At 42.3% G+C, this 23,616-nt stretch overlaps 1 protein-coding gene and 1 long non-coding RNA gene across 2 annotated transcripts; one reads left to right on the forward strand and one right to left on the reverse strand.

Moving 5' to 3' along the window:
* Positions 1-382: 382 nt before the first annotated feature.
* Positions 383-1,613, reverse strand: LOC142068624 (uncharacterized). The gene is made up of 3 exons (XR_012664502.1): positions 1,571-1,613; positions 650-766; positions 383-560 (listed from the first exon to the last, which is right to left on the reverse strand). It is a non-coding gene; the product is annotated as an uncharacterized LOC142068624 (long non-coding RNA).
* A 4,019-nt stretch (positions 1,614-5,632) lies between these two features.
* LOC125620816 (leukotriene B4 receptor 1-like) lies at positions 5,633-6,598 on the forward strand. The gene has a single exon (XM_048816981.1). It carries the CDS (start codon positions 5,633-5,635, stop codon positions 6,596-6,598), a length of 966 nt encoding a protein of 321 aa, XP_048672938.1.
* Positions 6,599-23,616: the final 17,018 nt, after the last annotated feature.

A 23,616-nucleotide genomic window follows, 5' to 3' on the forward strand; every position in this document is an offset into this window, starting at 1 on the left:
GGGGTGCTGTACATTCTGGATGCTGAGACTTGGTGAACTCACATCAATGGTGACTGCAGTGAATTTTCAGCCTTACTTTAGCTTCTTACCTTGAGTTGACCTGAATAACTCCCGATGGCTTCTGGGGGCTTCCAGCTTCTTTTTAAGTCCCTGGATTAGCTTGTGTTTCAAGCTTTCACCCTGGGCTCCAGGACAACCTGTAAATTAAATGTCACCTCTTGGTAGCAACACAACAGGCCAATCGAGATTTACTAATGGAGCATTTAGGGTTGATCACTTCAACCTGCCCAGGAAGTTCAAAATGATCGCAGCTGGCTGGAAATCACACCAGGGAGACACCATATTAAATCTATTCCAGGTGCTATGTCACCCCTCATCCTAGTTACTCCCCTGAGCCACCCAAAACAAATCTCCAGCCTTGAGTTCTAGACTCTTCTACACCCAGTGCTGGATAGAATGAGTCAGTCACCTCCTCAGCCAAGCTGGTGTCAGCAGAACCATCCAGGAGCCTCTGCAGCAGGTCATTCTTCCCTCTGGCAAGCAGGCTGCAATCCAGCACCCTGTGGAAAAGAAATTACAGGGTGAGGCTGTCGCCTTCCACACAAGGGATTTCAGTGCACAACTCTAGAGACATTAAGTAAAGTTTAACCTTGAAAAGGGCTTTCTTGTGAGCCTCCCACTAAGATCTCATACCCTTTGGTGATTGCCCTGGACAGTTCCTCCATCTCCTCAATCTGCTCCCTTAGGGGTTTGGTGGTTAATTTCTCTGCAAAAGAGAGAAAAAGATCAGTTGAGTCTCCATGGATGATCATCCCCCTAGTGTCAGTTCCAAATATTTCTGGTCAGATAGTACCAAGCCAAAGCAAAGTTATCCCCCAGGGAAGTGAATGAGTTACCAGTGCATGGGAATGGAGGGCTTGAGTAGGCAGCAGGGTCATGACAATCATCCCCTCTCCCAACTCCCCTTTTCCTCATGTGAGAGAAGGGGTCTTGGATCCCCTCTGCCAAGGGAAGGGAGGAAATAGCTGTGATAGGGCCACCTTCCTGCCCCTGGCCACCTTCCTGCCCCTGCCTGCCCACACACTGCTGGCAGGCGCGGATGGTGGCACAAGCAACAGCCTCTCATCTCGACTAGTGCTGCAGTGACGGATAAAAAGCCCTCTCCCACTTGCAGCACCAGAGGTTGGGGCAGCAGCAACTTCCTTCCTGGCAACCTCTCCTCTCTCCATCCAGGAGTAGCAGCTGAACTCCCTCCTGCCCCAGTTCCCCAGCAAACAGACAGGTTCGGTATCAGGGGTCCCTCCCTCCCCAAGTCTAGAGAAGAATCAGGGTCCCATCCCCCACCAGGAGTGGAGGCATGAGGGCTCCCTTTCCCCCGGCAATGACATCATCACATAGGCATGTGACTCTGTGGGACAGGGTCCAAATATGGGCCTTTTGGGTCTAGTACTTGAGCCAGGCCTGCCTAGAAGTGAGGGGAGCTCAGAGCACACTGGCTGATTTGAGATGTGTTTGAGGGTGTTAGTGAATCGGCCACTCAGCTGATGGGATCCCAGCTGTACTTCATCACCTGCATTCATGACCAGATGGAGAATGTCTGCCCGGAGAATCAGGATCCTGGCCTCACTGTCCTTTCCGGTCCTGCTGGGCCTCAGCAAGGAGGTGGAAACACGGTGGGAAGAAAAGTGTCGGATATGAAACCAAAAGATAAAGCAGAAACCTGCCCCCAAATCACCAGCAGCTGAAATCTCACTCCCTGAGCTGTAAAGCAGATTGTGTCCATGCATCCTTGAGTGATAACTCTGATACTGCGCTTCTATCCATTCACTCTGTCTGTCTCTCTACAGCTTTTCTAGTCCATCCATATATTCATCCATCTATGGATTATCCATCCACATGTCTGTCACAATTCTAGGGCATGGATCAGTCTATCCAGCCACATCTCACTCTTCACCGTAGTATCAGGGACCCACTCCATTGCACACTCTGAGCCCAGGGCTGTGCCATGAACACTTTTGATCTACTTTTCAGGAAGTGGGTGCCAACCTTTCCAGTATAGGGCAACTTCCTAGAAATTGCTGTGCTCAGCAATGCTACCTCCCTCTATGGTTCTATGGAACTATTTTGATTTCAGTGGGAAAAAAAACGAATAGATTCTCCAATCTCTTTCTCTCTCCTGTTTGCAGTACCTGCTACCCTGGACATAGGGTTTATCATCAGCTGTGGAAGATAATGTTTGAGGCAACCTCTTATAAAAACTTCAAGATAAAGAACTATGTTAAAATGGAGTTAAGGTTGAGAGGCAGTATCAGTAGTTTAAGGGTAAAAACATTGCAGGGATATTATAATTATCCCAAACCAGGAAATTTAGAGTTACAGTTACTCTTAAAATAAATCCATTCATGTTCACTCATGGAAATGCACAGTTGTGGCTCCCAGACAACCTTAACTCTGCCCTTTACTGACACCATACAATACAGCTATGATGAAGGCATTTAAGTATTTAGGCTCTCAGATTAGATCAAACAGATTTTTAAAGGTAGGAATTTTTTCCCTCATGGTGCTGTTGGGCAGAGATAAGGTCTTTTAACTCATCAGCTCTGGAGTCACAATGTCTCTGTGCTTTAAAGGTTCCTCCAACTGTTCTGTTGAGATCGGTTTCCTGGCAGTGCTGCCTTGATATGCTGTGGAGCTGGCAGCAGTGTCTTGGGGAGTCTTTCAAGCACTGATACCCAAACTAAGTATGAGGCCATGGAACCTTTGAAGAACCAGAGATTCCCTCATGCCACAGACTCATTACAACCAGTAGAATTAGTGCATACAAATTAGCTATAGCAGAAGGGTGTTGATTGGCTGAGTAACCTTTGTCATCATTATTTAAGAAAGATTCAGAATGGTTGATTGGACCCTGCCTGTGGTCTACATATAATCATAAATGGACAAAGCAGTCGTTAATATCTTAACTGGTTTGCAACATAATGTCTGCAAATATGGCCTATGCACAAAATGTCAATTAATTTTAACTGTGTAGAAAATTTGAAGGTCTGTCTTATTCCTGGCTCAGTCTGGGTCATTGGAGCCTGCTACCCATTTCTAGGGAGCTAGCAGGCCTCCCACTATAACAGTGGCTACTGGGCTGCTCGCCAACACATGCCTATGCCCCATGGCCTCATTTGCCCTCCTGCTCTGCCACTGTAACTTCAACATCACCCTCCCCCATCAACTCTCTTAGTCTTTGCAAACTCTCACCCCTCTCCTCACATGAGGGAGGGACTTGAACCGGGCATGATGCTGGCAGACTGCCCTGCAACTTGAGGCAGATGCCTCTCGGTCCTGACCTGCAGACTCCCCTGTGTTCCCAGGCCCCTGTTCTCTCTTGGGAAGAGACTGACATCTGTGTGATGATTCTGTGACAAGCACCAGTGGAGACACAGGTCACTACTGGCCAGAGAGTAGCAAACTGAAGCCAACCGCCAATTTAGGGTTCCACCCTGCATTGGGCTGCCTGTGAGTCATGCTGTTTGCTTTGAAGAGCCTAGCGTTCAACCAGAAATTTCTCCTCTGCCACCTGGAGCTCCCCTTTATCTGTTCCATTTTCCTCTGTTGTAGCTGGGTCCTTTCCTGAAGGACTTTCTATATTGTCTGGCATGAAAGGACTACCCAGGCTTGGAGTAAAGCTTGAGGTCTTTCCAGGATTGCTTGTGGGAAACTAAGATCTTTCTTAAAAAGAAAAGAAGTACTGGTGGCACCTTAGAGACTAACCAATTTATTTGAGCATAAGCTTTCGTGAGCTACAGCATCTGATGCATCCGATGAAGTGAGCTGTAGCTCACGAAAGCTTATGCTCAAATAAATTGGTTAGTCTCTATGGTGCCACAAGTACTCCTTTTCTTTTTGCGAATACAGACTAACATGGCTGTTACTCTGAAACCTAAGATCTTTCTTGATTTTTTTAGACCAATCTGCAATCACTTTATCCATGGGTATGTCAAATAACATGAGAATGCTTGTGTCCTTTACAAGAGCGGACGGGGCTACATCAGTCTTTGGAAAGGAGACCAGTATCCGGCCAAATGATTAAAAAAAAATACTGTACACGCATTCTCATTAGAGGTGATGGATTCTTCTCCTTCATTTATTCCATGCACAAATTTACTTAGGTTTGTAGAACTGAATCTGAGCAGCAGCATTAGGGAGTAAACTTGAAACTAGTTTTAGATTTCAGAGAGAAATGGTAAACACCTTCTGCTTTCTTGTTTGTGTCTATATAAAATACCCTCCCAATTTCAGTTCCCCAATCCCATCAACTGTTTTTGTAGTTGCAGTTGCTTTTTTTATTTTCTTCTTCCTTCAGTCTTAGGATATGTCTACACAGCAAAAACTGTGCATACACTAGCCTACCTTCTCTTGAATCCAGCTGGCATGGGTAACAATAGAAGTGAAGAAAGCACAGCACAGGCTAGCAAGGGGAATACATCTGTGCCAGGCTGTTACGACCTGTGTTGAAGCTTGTATTGTCTTCAGTGCTATTGTTACCCATGCTAGCCGGAGTCAAACTAGCTTGAGTAGGTTAGCCTGTGTACAGTCTTTGTCCACTTGCTATTCAGCTCAGCTGAAGTTACATTAAAGTGTATTCCATAGCAGAACTTTCCCAGAAGAATTAAAAGACATCCCTCTTTCTCATTTTAGAGAGCCAAAACCAAACCCTTGTCACACCATTGTAACCTCACTGAAGTCACTAGGTCAAATTCAGAACTCTATTATGCCAGTGTATATCTAGGCAGTTTCCACGGTATACATCTGATGAAGTGAGCTGTAGCTCACGAAAGCTCATGCTCAAATAAATTGGTTAGTCTCTAAGGTGCCACAAGTACTCCTTTTCTTTTTGCGAATACAGACTAACACGGCTGTTCCTCTGAAACCTGTATATCTAGAGTAACTCCACTGAAGCCAGGGTAAGTGAGATCAGAATCTGGTCCAGTGAGTTGCACTGGAGTGAAAAACAAAAAGGCAGAATTTGGCATGTACTCAAGGCAAGGTACAATCATTTGTCTTGTTTTTGATTACTCCAAATATATTATTCCTACTTATACTGAAGTGTTTTACTTTTATTTTTTAAATTTTTGCTTGGGTGTGTGCTTTTTGTAAAATAATCCTCACATACAAAACACTGAAGTGCTCCTGTGCACTACTTTACTTTAGCTTGTTAAGAGTTTCTTATAAAAACAGTAATTTCAACTGAAGTAGTAAGCTTCTTAAGCATGGGAAAGTAAATATGTGGGTTCTGATTCTCCTTTCTCATGGTGTAAATCAGAGGTAAATGGAAATAAATGGAATTATAACCATACATAACTGGCACAAATGAGAGCAATCAGGCAAATATGGTGGGTTTTTTTTTTGTTTTTTTTTTGCTTTGTATGCATGCAGTCTTCCTACGCACTGTAATAGGAAGTATGAACTCAGCTTCAGCCAGGACTGAACAATAGGATGTGAACTCACATGCTGTATCAGCCTTCAGATCATTGGTTAGGGAGCACTTGATGAGGTTCACTACTTGTGTCTACAGAGTTAAAAGAACAGTGCAGGGAACAGAGATTGTTAGCATCAGAGAAAAAACAAGTCTCCAGTCAAGATGAATAGAACAGAAGAAAACAGCCATCTGACATGGTACAGCGAGAGGTCAGTGGTCTGCACAATACTGAGCTTGTCATTTGCTATTGGGATCCCTGGGAATTCCATTGTCATCTGGACTATTTGTGGGAAAGTGAAGCAAAGATCTCCTACAGTCATGCTGATCCTAAATCTGGCCATTTCAGACATCTTGGTGCTGGTTACTTTACCAGTCTGGATTTACTCCTTTGCTAACACCTGGCTCTTTGGAGTCACCTTCTGCAAAACGCTGGTTTCTGTTGTTTACTGCAGTATGTATGCCAGCGTGTTTACAATTACAACACTGAGCCTGGAGAGGTTCATGGCTGTGTTCTACCCATTCATGATTCAAAAGTGGAAAAATAAAGCTGTAATTCTCAAAGTTGTTTTTCTCATTTGGCTCCTGTCTCTTGCTTTTGGAGCTTCCATAATCCCATTTCAAGAGATTGAAGAAACGAAGATTGGTCAGCAGTGCACATATCACAACTACACTTCTGATCAGCAGAAAATATTGTGCCTTTTGTTGGAGACTATTGTGGGTTTTGTGATTCCTTTTGTTATCATCTCTACTTGTTATGTATGTGTTGAAAGAAGAATAAACACAATGACTTACTCATCTAGGCAGCGGTCAGCGAGGCTGATTGCCAGTGTGATTGTGGCTTTTGCTGTTTGTTGGTTACCGCATCATCTGTTTAACATCATAGAAATTGTTTCAACACAGATAGTAGACTCTAACCAGAAGATGTCTTTGGCATTGGACGAGGTCTCAGAAACGGGAGTATACATCTCTGGATCACTGGCATTTATTAGCAGTTGCATTAACCCTCTGCTTTACGCCTTTGCTGCTCGGAACTTTCAAAGTCATCTGAGATTTGCAAAGCTGTTCAAACTCTTTGAAACGATGACTTCAGCTGTAAGAGAGGAAGCCCAGAGAGAAATGTCTGTGTAAGTGATACTTCAGTAAACACCGAGACTCTCTAACAAGAGACATGTATGAAGTGAGTGATGACTAGAGTACTGAATATTCAATCCTTTCACCTTGCACTGTTAATTTTGCCTCGCTAAACAAAACCATTCATTCAGGGTCACCCATTCTAATCCAGCGCAAACCGAAAGTCAATACCATCTGAAGGCTGTTCTATGTGTTATATAAAGTGAGTTGGCAGTCATGTTCACATAACAAAACTATTACCACTACTGTTCCATCCCAGTGTTCAGGGATGACGATCTGGTTTCTTTTAAGAGTATTGGGTTTGGGTTAGAGAGCATGTTGGATGGGGTCACAGTTACCAGCTGCCGTGAAGCTGGGATAACAATATCAGTTCAAAAGTCTGTGAATTTGCTTTACAAAGTGATATTAATGGTAAGGCCAAATGCCATACAAGAAACTGCCATGAATTCTGCAAATGGCAATTTCACACAGCCACTCCAGACAGGGTCAAATTCCAGTTGGACTGCAGTTGCTCTGGAAATGACACCACTGAAACAATGAAGTTATTCCAGATTTACATCACTGTAACTGAACAGAATTTTGATCAATGTCTCAACTGAACTCTGAAGTTTGTTTTCAGGGAGAAGTCAAAAGATTAAGAAGAAAGGTGAAAAAGAAAAGCAGCAAAAGAAAAGGAAAAACGCATTACTCAAGGGAATGTCATTAGGATTTTGGAGAATGAAAGGGGAAGGAGATGAAATTTGGGCTATTCTTTGCTGGTTCTCAAATTTATCTTCACAGCAAGAGATGGGTTGGATTATATTTTGTATTTACAAAGTGAAGTGGTGGATTTGACCATATTTTTGAAGCTGAGGAGGAAGCCCAGATATGGGCCAAAACCCCAAACTGAAGATATAAAAAACATAATACCAGAAGTTTTAGGCAATGTGGGATTTCTTTAGCATAATGGCATTAGAAGAGCTGCTTGGAAAGAGCTTCCTCCACCCCCTACATGGAAAATTGTAAAAACAGGAAAAATAATTTTCTAAAAATTTTCAGTGGAAATTTTTGTTGAAAATCTGACTTGTCAACCAGGTTTCGCAAAAAAGTTAAAGATATTGCAAAAATAATTAGTTGAAACCCTATTTCCCATCAAAAAAGTTCAAGAGGAAGTTTTCATCCAAACCTAAACATTAGTCAGTAGTCAAAAGTTTGAAAAGCAGAAGCTTAACTTTAGGCAGCCTATATAAGTAGCTTCATTTTCAGACCCGTTGAGCACCTACAAATCACATTCAAGTCAGTAGACAGTTGCAGGTATCAGCACCTTTGAAAGTCAAGCCATTTTTATTTAGGATCCTTATTTGAGGCAGCCAAGTATTAAAGTGTTATCTGTAATCTATAACCTCAGCTCCATGATGTAATATTTTCTATGCTAATTATCTGCAGCAATGAAATATTACATGAAATAGGAATGAGTCAAATGCAAGGGTAAAATGAGTGACATTCCTCCTAATAAGGAAAAGTTGAGGTGACAGTGTATTTAGATCAGGGGTTGGCAACCTATGGCACGTGTGATTGGCAAGCTGATTTTTAATGGCACACTGCTTCCTGCCGGGTCCCAGCCGCCGGCCCTGCTCAGCCCGCTGCCGAACCCAGGCCCATCTTGAGCAGTGCAAGATGGTATATTCTGAGGTACAGTGCTGGGAGCTAGGGGAGATTTGGCTCTGGTGCCTTTCTCTGTGTGATTCATGAGTGGCTCTGGGAGCATATATGCAATATAGCTGGGTGTGGGGCTCCACGTGCTGTTGTGCTGAGTGATAGTGTGTGGAGGGTCTTGCTGCTGGTCACTAGCAAGGCACTGTGAGAGACAGCCCAGGCTGGAGTGAGTCCAGGGGGCACAGTGGTCCCACAGTCCCAGGCTGCATCCTGGGGGGATCCTGTCACACTCTGCCAATCCCAAGATTTTAGATCTGATGCCATAGTCCATTAGAAAGATGGACAAAGTTCAGAAAACACATTGAGGATATGTGAAATAGTTTTAAAAAAATTACATAAGGACTGGATGGTTCCTCTGAATCAATGAAAATTATTCTGACCTGAGATACTGAACATTTCCTTTGGAGCGATGAAAGTGTCTTGCAAGCTTCTGTATAGCTAAAAGGCTTTTTCAAAGGCAAAGGTATGGGTTAAAGCTCTGTAGCTAATTTCATGCCCTAACTGATGGTCTGCAGAGTGAAAAGCTTCAAGGCACTATACTAGATCATCATAATTTGAGCTAAGAGATACAGTTCTCCTTAATAATTCATTCTTGGCTTGGGAAATTTCTCAAATTGGACTTGTAGGTCACAATTTGTTACTTTAGAACTAGAAATAGACAAACTAACTCAGACAATATAAATACCAGAGCTAGATGCAGGTTGCAAGATTTGGATCAAGACAGAACTAAAAGTTTTGGGGGTATTCAAATGCTGGGCTCTGATCAGGCCTGTTTCTAACAAGAACTGACTTAAGTCTCAAGCAAAACAATTTTAGTAGTATGAAAAAATGTGAGTAACTATTTAGTAGGCATACTTTTAACTTCTCTGCACCCACATAGTGAGAATATGAGGTGGATAAAGCAGGCATTTCCTTTCCTTTACATTGCACTTTTGTCCTTGTGAAATTTCCTACCCAGTTTTGCATACTGCTGTGGTCTTGATAAGCATGTGAAATTCAGATATTTATTGGAACCAAAGACAAAGCTTTGACCCTTTTGAGGTTACCAAATCACTAGCTAAGACTAGCTTCATTCATCACACGACTTCTGGCTTTGTCAGCATCCTGTTAAAGACTTTTTTTACTCTAGGGTTTTCCTCCACCCATCCTCTGCACTGATAGAGATTTGTGAATGACACTGAAGAGTCCAGCCTGGACTCCTTTCAGTTTCCTAGAATTTGTAGGCATCATGATTGCTACAGCTCCCTTCCCATATTTACATTTTTTTAAATGAAAGATCCTGACCCCTTGTCAAAATTAACATGGCACTTTTCATAGAGCTGCCTATTCAACTGGACCCATGCAAACACATATAATTACATTCCAACTACCTAAAATTCCCCCTTTGCCATAGGCTAATTCCTGTTACAGTCAACCCTATTGGTAACTGTATTGAAATGTCAGGTTTCAGAGTAACAGCCGTGTTAGTCTGTATTCGCAAAAAGAAAAGGAGTACTTGTGGCACTTCATCCGATGAAGTGAGCTGTAGCTCACGAAAGCTTATGCTCAAATAAATTGGTTAGTCTCTAAGGTGCCACAAGTACTCCTTTTCTTTTTGTATTGAAATGCTGTGTGAACTCTGTATTTCTTACCTATTGTATTTTAAAGGGATTGTGATTCTTAATTCACATTCATGAAGTGCTTTGAGAGCTTCAGATGATAGATCCATTGAAGTATTTCATTTAGCTATGTGTCTCTCCTATTAGTAGATAAAATCCTGAGATTTCAGTTCTTCATTACAACTTCAACATTTCTCTAACACCTTCCTCTTGATTGTCTTTAGGATTCTTTTAAAAATATGTTAGATCACATCTAGGAATTGAATCTGATGCACGACAAATTACACTGATTTTGTACCATTACAACTCTGTTCACTGCAACGGAGTTACAGCTGTGTTATCCCAGTGTAGTGCTGTTCACTCCCCTAATGTAAATGAGATCCAAGTCAGGCACATTGTTTTTAAAATCACACACGAAAAAAATTTTGGTGAGAGAATTTGCTAACGTTTCATCTTTCATGCCAAGCAGAGAACTAAAAGAGGAAAATAAGTTCCCTTATTTTGAATTTTCAAATAAAAGCTGAAAATAACAAAAGCAGTACCCCTGTGAACCCTCTACTCCCGACATTCAGAATTAGTTACTACAGGAGACTGGTATTGTACGGGGAGATGTTGGCAAACTAGTAAAGTGCCTAAAACCACTATTGCTTATTGCTAATAGTAGTCAAGTCAGCAGGCCGCACTGAACCACTATTGCTTATTACTAAAAGTAGCCAAGTCAGCATGTCGTAAATTGGTCATGCAGTGGCCTCAGCGTAACCAAGGCAGGAGAGGTTTTGGGTGCCCTTACTGCTTAGAATGCTGAAATTTCAGAGGAACAGCCGTGTTAGTCTGTATTTGCAAAAAGAAAAGGAGTACTTGTGGCACCTTAGAGACTAACCAGTTTATTTGAGCATGAGCTTTCGTGAGCCACAGCTCACAGCTGAAATTGCTGATCTATATATTTTAGAAAAACAGGAAGTCTGTTTTTATGTGCCCCCGGGAATGTCTGTCAGGGCTCCAAGGCATGGATACTCTGAAAAAAAACCATATCTGGTAAATTGATGACGATAAGGAAATCTCTTGCTTGATCGTTTAAAACTGCTTGCTTAGCAAGTTTTCTTTAAGGGATATGTCATTGAATTACTAATATATAAATAAGGGGAAAAAGTTTGAGGTAGTGGGACTTCTCAGAAGGGGCTCTTCAGGGACGCTCCCGCTAGACACATCTTGGGGTCCCCACCGGCAGACGGAAGTTTGGCCAGTGGAAGCCTGTCACGGTGCCACTTGAAGGCCACACTCAGCTTTGGTAATTATCAAGAGTTGGGGGTGTTTTACTAACCTGTTGCGGATGTGTGTAAGTGGTTGAGACTAAGTAAAGTTTAGCTTTAAGTGAAAGCACTCTTGTGTTGTCCTGTTTGTACCAGACATCTTTAGGTCAGACGGCCGTGTCTCCCTTGATTTATTTCCTGACCGCACCTCACACAGAGTGAAAGTTACCAAGAGCTTTGGGTTGAAAGAACCCCAGGTAACAGTATCTGCATCAAGGTCTTTCTTGCAGGAGGAACAGAAGATATATAAGCAAGACCAGAAAGATAGTGGTTGTGTGTTTCCTATTCTGACAGAAGTAACACCTATCCACTGACAATGAAAAACACAAGGAGCAGCAGATGAATTAGTTTGCAGTTGTTGCTTTTAGTTGGTGTCATATTTTATATGCATTTTATTATTCTTTAATGGGAAGATATATCAGACCGTGCTATACCACATCTATTACAAAAACTAGGAAATGAAATTCTGTGTCTCTTCCCTGACCTCCTGAGTCACAACCCATCCTCCTGAGATGTGCCCCAGAATATTGCACCAATGTCCAGTTTCCACAGTCTTTCAAATAAACCCCTCTCAGATTCATGGCAAAAGCTTATGAACTGTTCTTTGAATCTGAGCAATCATCTGCATGACTTCATGTCAGCAGTAGCGCTGAGTCCAGGAAACAAAACTAACCACAACTCTGCCATTTCCAAGAAATTCTGATAATGGCGTTAATTGGATTACCCAGAGCATTAGGGCATGGAGCTATGCTCTACCCTACTTTCTGTTTTGTCAGTGGATGGTTCCCCCCCACCACTCAGTTTGTGATGCAGTAAAATAAAGCAGCAAAGTTTCCTGCCTGCAGTCCTGTGAATAGAACGTTGCTATGGTAGCATAGAGCAGTCTTACATCATGGCCACGTTTAGCCCAGAGTCTTGAAGAGTATATTGGTCACTTCCTTTCCAAATACTCTGATCATTGTTGAATAGCATGCATTATGTGCCTCAATATTTAGACCCGCTCACTATTTCTTCGCCCCCTCACTTCACCCTCTGGCACTTTGGAAAGTCGGTGCCAGTCCAGTCGTGCATGCGCTGTCTGGAGTAGGGAGTGGTGCGCTCCAGCAGGATAGCGTGGGTTCATCATCCTGTTTACTTTCCGCAGGGAAGTGTTTGCAGCCGCTGCTCTGTGCATCCATTGTGTCTCCTCATGCCTGCCTCCCTCAGTGCTGCCTTGTGGAGTGTAAGGCTACATTAACAACAATGTGTTAACGCTTGAGGGCTCACCCAAGTGCTAGTTCATCATTTATCAGCAAGGCATTCCCTGGGAAATATCCCACCTGATATCAACACGGTTGCTTTAGGAGAAGCTCAGGGAGCTCATGAGCAGGTCCCCAGACAATCCTCTGATTAGAACTTGTTTAAAACTTATACTGTATATGTATATAATGTCTTTTGTCTGGTGAAAAAAATTTCCCTGGAACCTAACTTCCCCCCAGTTTACATGAATTCTTATGGGGAAATCGGATTCGCTTAACATCGTTTTGCTTAAAGGCACATTTTCCAAGAACAGAACTACAACGTTAAGCAAGGAGTTACTGTATCACATTGCCATCAGGGAGGGTAATCATATGGTAATGACTTCTGGTCATCATTCACCTGAGCCAGAGTCAAAGCAGCAGTTCTGATCCCAGCAGAGGATCAGCTGGTCAAGCCTTAGGCTTGTCATAAAGCTTCTTCTCAAGTCCAGCCTACTTTCCCTCAGGGAAGCTCTGTCAGCCACCAGTCCCTCTGTCTGCACCCACAGATGGAGCAGTACTACTGAACTTAAACAACAGACCCAAAGGAAACATAAAAAAAACAAGTCTTCTACCCCTTCTGAACTACCCTTTTGTCCAGACTTTCTCCCTGGAGGATCAGCACCTGTCTGAACTGCCAACCTACCGAACTTCCTCCCTGGAATCCCCCTCCTCAGGCTAGACCCTTAGGCCTTCTTCCAGGCCTGCCAGAGGAATCTCCTTCTCTCCTACCACCCTCTCTCCTCAGGCCCAGTCATACAAGACAACTTCCCTTCTGCAGCTCCCCTCCACAAGTGAGCTCTCCCAGTCTTTAGGAAAACCACCCAACTCCTTTGTTTGTTTGTTTTTTTGGCAGAACAGCCTCATCATAGGAGACTATGGACACCACTTTTTTCATTCATTATCCCCATTAGTTCAGCTGTCAGAATGGCCACATAATTTGAGATCTTTTTAGATTTCTGGATTCCAAGACTAGGAACACAGAAAGCTGCTCCCACTCTACTCGTGATGTCAAACCCACAAATGGGAGAATAACTGTCCAGGTGTAATTTGATTTCCCATGCCTAAACATTTTGAGTTTTCTAATTTTTTCCTTTTTACATATCTGCTTAACTCATAATATGAGGAAGTCTGTTGCAATGTCTACTAAGCACCCATCAATCCTCATAAATCTATTATGTACAACTGTTTTCATGATTCCCTTTTACCTTTGCCCAAAAGGTTACATCTAATAGTTTCATCCTTAGATTTATAGGTTCTTCTCCAGTGGCTATTTGGAGCATGCACCGTGATGTTGTTATCATTATGCCACATGCCAGTCACAGACCTTGGGCCTGGAGCAGTTCCAGGTTTCTAAAACTTGTTCATGAGGTGGAACCAAAAGCTTGGAATCCATAGTCTAAAACTGGTCTTACTAATGCTCTGTACCTCAGCCTCAATACCTTTTTATCTGCCCCCCTCCCATTTGTTTCCTGGTACATTTTTACCCTTTTGTATGATATTATCTATGTGAACGTTACAAGTTTTCCAAGTTTTTCACTTGTTTTTGCAAGTGAGAATTTAAATCCCCAATGTTGCCCCACTTGGAAATTCTCTGGAGTGTCTCATTTGTCTTTTCCACAGCTACTTTATGTCTTTTTTCCTTCATCCATACAGCACAGTCATCTGTGAAAAGGAAAATACCTATTCCTGTCTGCATACTTTCCAGGGGCTAATTTATCATAATGGAAAACAAAGTAGTGCTGATAAATACTCTCTTGTGAAGTTCCATCTGTAAGCTTGTAAAATCTCTGAGCCCCAACTCCTTCCCAGCTGGTTCTGATAATTGATAATCCCCAGATGATCAGGATCAGCAGGATTAGGGCAGGGGGTTATTGATCCGTCACAGGTGAGACTGAGCCCAACTGTGTTTATAGGGCCAGCCAGCCTGTGGCAGTCCCACTCAGAGGATAGGACCCCATTGTTCTAGTTCTGTACAAACAAAACAAAAAACAATCCCTGACTCAAAGAACTTGTACGTCAAGAGAAAACAGGTGGCTAGAGACAGATGGGCAGCACAAGGAAGCAATGAGAAAATGTTGGTCAGCATGATAGAAAGTGGTCTCAGAACACCAGCTGCCTAAACACTGTAAAATGTTTTGTATGTACTGTGGCAAGTATAAAACCCTAAGACAGATCTTGTGCTGCAGCAAATTCCACACATTGTCTATGCTACAAAAACATAGTCTACTCCTGCTCCCATTGAAGTTATTTGCAAAACACGTAGGTGCAGGTCCCCAAAGGTATTAAGGTTCTGAATTTCCACTGAAATCAGTGGATGTTAGGAGCCTCAATATCTGTGCAGATTTGGGCCCTCTTGACTTTGTTTGAGCAATATCAGGTGCTAGAAATCTTAGCTGTTTCTTAAATACTATTATTAAGGAATTTTTTTAAATATTGCAGTGAACCTTTAATTATGCGGGCACAAAAATGCATGGTTAAATTTACTGTGCAGAGTAGCTGTAACCAGGTCAGTCCCAGGATTTTAGAGAGACAAGACGGGTGAGGTAATATCCTTTTTTGGACTAACTTCTGTTGGTGAGAGAAATGTTACCTTACCCACCTTGTATCTGGTTAAACTTAGAACAGTTCTCAGTGTAAGCTATAAAGTAGAGCATTCCTTTTACTTACATGTCTTTTTCTCTCCTGCCCCCATGTGGCCATTTCATTTTGCTAATTCAGGGCCTGAATTTACTATTAAATGTCCAAATCCCATTCAAATTCAGTGGGATTTGGACGGCTGTAATTCCTTTAGTCTCATTTGAAAATCCCATTTTACATGACTTTCCAAAGATCCCACTAGTCAGTGACAGAGTTTATAGGGCCAGCAAACTGTACCATGTTCCTTTTCTTCTTCCTCTATCATTATGTATTACTTTTGTAATGCCTTAATATTTTCCAATTACATTATGAGCACACTCTATGTCTAATTCTCTCACTCGTAATCACATTGAGCAGTATCTTTCTATTTGAGTATCCCCTCCACTTTGAAATTCAGTATCAGTAGAAACCTATTTGACCAGCCAGCTTCTCAGAAGCAATTGTCGGAGGATAAACACATGAACTGATAGCCTGCCTCCATTTGTGTCATTCCCAAAGGATCATTTACTCCCAGGGTTGTCTTGGTTTGTGTAAGGAGTGAAGCAACTTTATGATACTTTTGAAATTTATGTCTTAAGCTTCTCTGAAGTTGGCCTTCAAGGGAACAGTAAAGTTAGAGATCTGTGACTGTCCGGCGTTAACAAGGTACTTAACCTATTCATTGTCTGTGTGCAAAATTCCCATCATTAAGGAGAGACCAAGACAGAAATGCAGTATTAAAAAAATGCTCATAAGCATCAACAGACATGATCTGTCTTAAAGAAACATGTAGCCCTAACTGGGCATCATGTGTAAAATAGGAGGGTCTTCAAGCAAAAAGCCATGCCATTCGAAAGGCTGTCCTTCACAACCTATATTTAATTTATGCCTCAGGAAAACTGGAATACCACCTCATGAAAGGGAATAATTAATTCTCACATGGGCTTGAGTGTACACATTCGAGCATCCAGCACCAAGTTTAATAATTGTGTCCAGAATTCTTGTTCATAAATAGCAAAATTCAGCTTAAATGGTGGTCCTATGAACATATTATATTAGGTCTTGTACGAATTATTAGCTTCAGTAGAACTACTCACATGGGCAAGAGTTTGCAGGATTGGGCTCTTGGATTGTCCGAAAGGATGCATTTTATGTTTGATTTTAAAAGTGCCATGCATACCACATAAATAATAAAATATATATTTTAAAGTGAATTGGAATTAGGAGAATTTATGCTTGTGAGAACATTAGCTTCCCGGGGTAAAGAAACAATATATGCAAACTTCCCATAGTTGAAGCAGTTTGAGCTAGTTATCTACGGTTGGGTCCAAAACATCTATGGTTGGGTCCTTGTTAAAGACCACCACGCAAAAACAACAACCACCATGCCACTGTCATATTGAAAGTATAGAAGGCAGTATTAATTCGTATCTGCTTCACTGTCAGTGATGGAATTATATCATGCCGGAATCTCAATAGCCGAAAAAGCCCCTCCTGTTTGGTGATGTGAAACTAAATGAAAGAGCAAAAAGAAAAGGAGTACTTGTGGCACCTTAGAGACTAACCAATTTATTTGAGCATAAGCTTTCGTGAGCTACAGCTCACTTCATCATGCAAGGTAACCTATTTCCCCTTGTTTTTTCCTACTCCCCCCCCCCCCCCCCAGACTTTCTTGTTAAACCCTGGATTTGTGCTGGAAATGACACACCTTGATTATCATACACATTGTAAGGAGAGTGATCATTTTAGATAAGCTATTACCAACAGGAGAGTGGGTTGGGGGGAGGGGGGGAACCTGGATTTGTGTTGGAAATGGCCCAACTTGATTATCATACACATTGTAAGGAGAGTGATCACTTTAGATAAGCTATTACCAGCAGGAGAGTGGCGTGGGGGGAGAGAAAACCTTTTGTAGTGGTAAACACCCATTTTTTCATGCTTTGTGTGTATAAAAAGATCTTCTATACTTTCCACAGTATGCATCCGATGAAGTGAGCTGTAGCTCACGAAAGCTTATGCTCAAATAAATTGGTTAGTCTCTAAGGTGCCACAAGTACTCCTTTTCTTTTTGCAAATACAGACTAACACGGCTGTTACTCTGAAACCTGTCATAAATGAAAGTGGTTCCTGACGTCTCACAGTCAATACTGCTTATTACTTATATCTTAGATACAGCTAATTATAGCGCGGGCCACATTTTGAAGAGCTCAGCTCCCATTTAGGCACACAAGGGTCAGATTTATGACAAAACTCAGAACCCAGCAGTTCCCAGTCAGACATCTATTGTCAGGTTTTCAAGAGCACCTTGCTCCCAACCTGAGCAGTTCTTTTAAAGTCTAAGCTTTTATTTTGGCACCTCAAAGGAAAATGAGCTCTTCTGAAAAATCTGACCCTATACGTTTTAGGTGTGCTCCGAAGGACAAAGCTGAAACACTGGACTGCATTTCCTCTTCCATTTCAGTTCTGGTACTTAGTTCTGAGGTTGTCAGAATGAAGGAGTCCTTGAAGGAAAGAAACCAATATCTACCTAAGTTTTTTTCCACTGAATGTATCCGATGAAGTGAGCTGTAGCTCACGAAAGCTCACGAAGGCTCACGAAAGCTTATGCTCAAATAAATTGGTTAGTCTACAGACTAATACGGCTGCTACTCTGAAACCTACCTATGTCTGTGTACGTTAGAAGAGATATCTTTCAATTCAGAGAAGATTGCTGAATATAGAAAATATTCCTTTCGATATTAAGGTGGTTAACTAGTGTACATTCTGTTCAGATGACAGACACTGCTGATTGCCTAGTATTTACCAGAGTGTCATGTCTCATCTCCCTTCCCTTCTGCCGCTACTACCAACTTCCTTCCCAGCATTAATAAAAATAACTTGCCTTCCACCAACCAGGCCCCAGTAAACATCTCCCTCCAAAACTTCCTGAAAGTCCAGTTGCAGGTGGAGAGAGGGGAACTTAAGGCTGCCCTGAGAACTGACTAGAATACCTGTCAAAAACAGCAGGGAAATGTGATTTAAGAAGGGAGCTCAGCAAGAAAACCTGAATGCTTGGCTCCAGCAGGCCTGAAAACTTACCAGGATCCAGTGGTGAGGTCAGCTGGGATGCAAACTATTTGGGCTGTGTGGTCAAAATGAAAGGATGATGTTTAATGAGGCCTGTGCCAGGAAGGAATGAAGGATGTAGTATGTTACATGGAAAGGTGAGGTATGGTCAGGACAGCCTATTTTAGTGAGGAAAGGAGATGAATATGGCAGCCTCCAAGCAATAAGATCAGAAAGTAAAGGTTAAACTTCCACATATTTCCTGATCAATATTTGTTATTTTTAAATATCTGTTATTTTTAAGTATTTAGTTATCTATCTAAAAATTTTAATATGAGAACACCAGAGTTTTATTCTAAATGTATACTCTATGTACCTTCGTTTCTCCATGTTTGAAATACAGTAGAACCTCAGAGTTACGATCATCGGTCAACCACACACACCTCATTTGGAACTGGAAGTACACAAAAAAGCAAATATAGTACAGTGCTGTGTTAAACGTAAACTACTAAAAAATAAAAGGAAAGCAGCATTTTTCTTCTGAATGGTAAAGTTTCAAAGCTGTATTAAGTCAATGTTCAGTTGTAAACTTTTCAAAGAACAACCATAACGTTTTGTTTGGAGTTACTAACATTTCACGGTATGCATCCGATGAAGTGAGTTGTAGCTCACGAAAGTTCATGCTCAAATAAATTGGTTAGTCTCTAAGGTGCCACAAGTACTCCTTTTCTTTTTTGCGAATACAGACTAACACGGCTGTTACTCTGAAACCTAACATTTCAGAGTTACAAACAACCTCCATTCCTGAGGTGTTCGTAACTCTAAGGTTCTACTGTACATAGAATGATATTTTCCTGCCTCAGAACTGTGTGTGGATTTGTCTGAACAAAGAAGGTAGCCTTGCAAGCTTACATAGGGCCAGATTCTGCCTTCCTTACTTGCTTTCAGTGGTACCTTACTCCATAAGTAGGCCTTTTGAAGAAAATGGGATTGCACAATGTGAATAAGTGGCAGAATTTGGCCTAAAGTGTATACTGCAAACATTACTGCTGCTATATATCAGTATATAAGGACTAGATACATCCGATGAAGTGAGCTGTAGCTCACGAAAGCTTATGCTCAGATAAATTGGTTAGTCTCTAAGGTGCCACAAGTACTCCTTTTCTTTTTGCTAATACAGACTAACACGGCTGTTACTCTGAAACCTAGATACATTGAAGTTCTGAAGGAACATTCTAGCTTTGGAGTCTGGAGTATTGAAGTCAATATAGTCTGCCTGTGAAGAGCAGCTTGCGGGATTACAGCCTCGTGGCATAACATGCTGTGTTACCAGTAGCATTAGAGAAAAACAAAGAGTGCATCCCTGTAATGCTTACTGTTTCACAGCTTTACGTCAGATGATCATTCTTTTGTTTTTATCCTGTTCAGGCCTATATCCCTGGAGCATTTACCATTATACAGATGAAATCTTGAAGAATCTGTCTGACCCAGCCAAATTCATAGTGAAGATTGCTGGATACCTGAGGCCACACTGGACATCCGTGCTGCCAGAAGTGTGCTTTAGCCCATTAAATGCTGCTCTCTTGTGGTAAAGCTCCGCTGAAAAATGTGGAAAAGGAAATCCTGACCCCATTGTGTTTCAGTGCATCCACTTTCCCAGCCACATTAACTGGGAGTTCAGCACTACATTTCCTCAGTTTAAATATGACAGTCCTGGGTTTATCATTTTCCCGCCTTTTTCCACCAACTCAGTGCACATTGCCTTAAGAAGGGAACTGTGCTACTAACCTGAGGTGATGTGGGAGCATTTTCTGAAGGATAATGATGGTATCTTTACCTTCCAACCCACCAGTATACAAAGACTGTTTATTCTTGGCCTGCTTTGCCGGTTACCTGCTTTGTCCTCTCAGGGAATGAATCAGGTAAGACATTCCCCTTCCCCCACCGCATGCTTCAATTGCTGCTTTCTGTAACTCAATTTTTAAGAGACATCTGAAACCTCATTTCTGAAGAAACAACCATCCTGACAGTGACAGGTCTGCTTTTCCTCTCAGGAAACTGTTCATAACTGCTTTTATGCTAGGCCTCACTACTGTGCTGCACTATCCTGAGGCACCTGTTTCGGTGAGTTAGGCTTTAGCCTCTTATTACTCTTTGTTATTTGGAACCATCTTTGACTTGCTACAGAGCATGCAAGTAATTTACTTTTATTTTTTCAGTGTGTATTAGTGAGACATCAAAATACTGGTGAATAGATATGTACATTAATGTGAGGGGAGAGAGAGTCAAGCTTAGGATGGCCATATTCCCCAAAAGGGAAAACGGGACACAGGGTGGGGTTGGCCAGTACCATTCATCCCAGCCCCCAGCCCCGCGTGAGGCTGTTCCGAGCCGCACATCCGAGAACGCCCCCTGTGCGAAGCTCGCCTGAGCCACTCACCCGAGCCCCCCTCTCCACACGAGGCTGGGGCTGGCATTGCCAGAGCCCTGCCTGCCCCCTGCACAAGTCTGGGGCTGGCATCACTGCTCACCTGAGCCCTGCCTGCCCCCCTGCACGAGGCTGGGGCTGGCATAACGGCTCACCAGAGCCCTACCTCCCCCGCTTGCATAGAGATGGCATTGCCACTTGTCGCCCCCACCTATACACATTCCTCCACATGCCACTTTTTGACAAAGTGGGCATTTGTCCCATTTGCTCTTGCCAGCTGATGAAGTTGGCAAGAGCAAACGGGACAATTGCCCATTTTTGCCAAAAAAGTCAGGACGGCTAGGACAGGGCTTAAAAAAGGGACTGTCCCGGCCAAAATGGGACGTTTGGTCACCCTCGTCAAGCTGCTATCACCTTCGGTTTTCCAGGAAACCCTCACACTCCTTTTCTAAGGTTTACAGGCAAACTAAATCCATATAAGGTGCTGACTTGACAGCCTTGGATACTGAAGTCCTGCTATCTTCAGGTCAAGTACAAGCTTCGGGCAAGCTTCTTCTCCATAGTAGCTTACAGCCATGCCCGTGTCTAGGGATGAGAAAGTAGTTGTAACAACTGTCAGTTTAGAAGAGAAACTTGTGATGTGGAATCTTATCCTCAGAGAACTGACCTGAAATCACAAGATTCAAGTCAAGGAAGTCACCAAACAGAAGGAAAGCCAAACTGGGTTGGGATTGAACCAGGGAATGAGAAGAAAAAGGCTTCATATTACCTGCCCCTTGAACTATCCACTTTCCCTCTCCTTTTTTATTAAATTAGGGTTTATTAATTTTTCAAAGCAGCACATATAAATAAATTCATAGCAATTACCAACGAATCTAACACAACAGACAATCCTAAGGATTCTCTCATACCCTGTAACACCATGAGCTGCTTTAAACAGTTTGATTACATATCTCTATTATAGAGTCTCTCTTTCAAACTCTAATAACTCAGTATATGTTGATTAATGTTTAAATGATAGCAAATAAACGAATATGATGTAAAGAGTAATATGGTGAAAAATAAAATAAAAGAAAGACTGATTATAACCCATATAATTCTTTATAAATGCTCAGGAAACTGCTGTTGAGGGGGGCAGGAGAGGGAAGGGTGGAAGGGGGGGTGCAATAAATAAGAGTAATATGCCAGAATCAGGAAGGTTACCAACAGCGGAAAATTAGACAGGTTCAGTCTCTTTCCTTAAGTGGTGCCCTATCGCTGGACATTTACCTTTATCTCTTTATAAGTGACCCTGCCATATCCCTGCAGTCAGTCCCTAACAGAACTGCTGGTCTGGAACCAAGTGCAGGGTGGAAGGTCAGCTGGGAGTACATGTCTGCTGAGATGGGGGAGAAAGCCAGCAGAGAATCAAAGCTGGGTGCAGGGCAGAATGGAGGAGTTTGACTGTGGACTGGTTTCAGGGTTTGGATTCAGACAGGCAAGAGGATCCTTAGTGGGTTAGGGGTTCACTATCGGTAAGTAGAGGAATGTCACTGAAGAACCTCACCTTCAGTGCTGTAAAGGCTTAGCTGGTAAAACCAAGGGCATGCTCTTTTCCATTGTATCTTATCAATATGAAAACAAGGGGACACTATGTAATTGAAAGGCAGTGAATTTAAGGAAATATTTCTTTACTCAAATTCTAGTTGTCCCATGGAACTCAGAGCTGCAGGTAGTCCTGGAAACAAATAGTGTGGCAGGAATTTTAAGAGGACTATAATTTTATGACCAGTTATGCAAGCTAAAGCAGTGATACAAAGTAACTCAATCCCCTGCTTCAGGGTGCAGGCTGACCACCTGTCAGGAGGGAATTTCCCTTCATCACCCCTACCATTGCACAACTCGTGAGAAGGGTTTGTTTTTCCTTCCTAGAAATATCAGATAATGGATGCAAGATATTGGACTGAATGGACCAATATTAGATTAAGTATGGACATCTATTTGTCCATGTCACACACTCTATAGTAATTCCATCATTAGTCAAAATGAAATCAAATTTATGCCTGGATTATTCTCTCCACTTATGTGGCTGGAGTAGATCTATGTAGATGGAAACATCATCCCCTCCTTTGCTGTGACCATGCAGATACTTCATCTGGTTTTCAGAGTCGGGCAGTGTTGGAGCGCAGGACCAGTCACTCTCCATGACACTGTCCCATGCTCAACTCCTAGATTTCCATGAGGAAATGTGGGAGGAAATTAATGCAGCATAAAACAGGCCAAAAACATATAGAGTCCCCTTTCATAGCTGCTGCTGAGTAGCTGCCGGAGGACTCTGCCAACGCCAGCCTGGCGTTTATTGCAGCATGGAAAATGACTCCTGCCACCATACATTTGGTGCTGCCCCTCCCACACATATCTCATGGATCAGTGACATCAGAAGGCCTTTCTTCCTGCTTATTCTGAAGCCCTGGCTGCCCTCAAACTTTCAGCACATGCTTATGTGTTTTGCTGAATCAGGGCCCCTGTGCACAAAACAATAATACACAATGCTTTTTAAATTCTTAATAGTAAATATCTTCAGAAAACACATAGGCTCCAATCCTGCAGTTAGCCACAGGTGGGCAAACTGCTGTGCCAGCGTGCAGCACCATTGACAGCAATAGGGTTCCACCTGGGTGTGCCTGCATTAAGCTCATGACAGGCTTGGGTCTAATGATAATGGAGAAAGTAATATTAATTAAACTCAGCAAGGGAGACCTAGTATGAACAACTAACTAGTTATCTGGCCTACTGGATTCTCAGAATAAAGTTCCTCATTTCTCAAGCCAGAACTCTTATTTAATCTAAAACAATTATTCAAGATTGCAGAAATCTCTAATGAAGAGAATCATCAGCAAAAGCAAGTAATATAGAAGGCATACATAAAAATTCCTTATTGGAAAAAGAATGAAAGAAAAAAGTCCTTAAGACTATATCCAAGGACAATAACCAAAACAATATCTTACAAACAGCAAAGAAATGTAAATTAGTTAAGACTAATTTTATGACCTTCGTGTTTTAT

The sequence above is a fragment of the Caretta caretta genome, chromosome 12 (assembly GCF_965140235.1).
Source record: "Caretta caretta isolate rCarCar2 chromosome 12, rCarCar1.hap1, whole genome shotgun sequence".
NCBI classification, from domain to species: domain Eukaryota; kingdom Metazoa; phylum Chordata; order Testudines; family Cheloniidae; genus Caretta; species Caretta caretta.

Coding starts and splice junctions, on each gene's coding strand:
- LOC125620816 (XM_048816981.1), top strand. CDS start 5,633: ATGAATAGAACAGAAGAAAACAGCCATCTGACATGGTACAGCGAGAGG.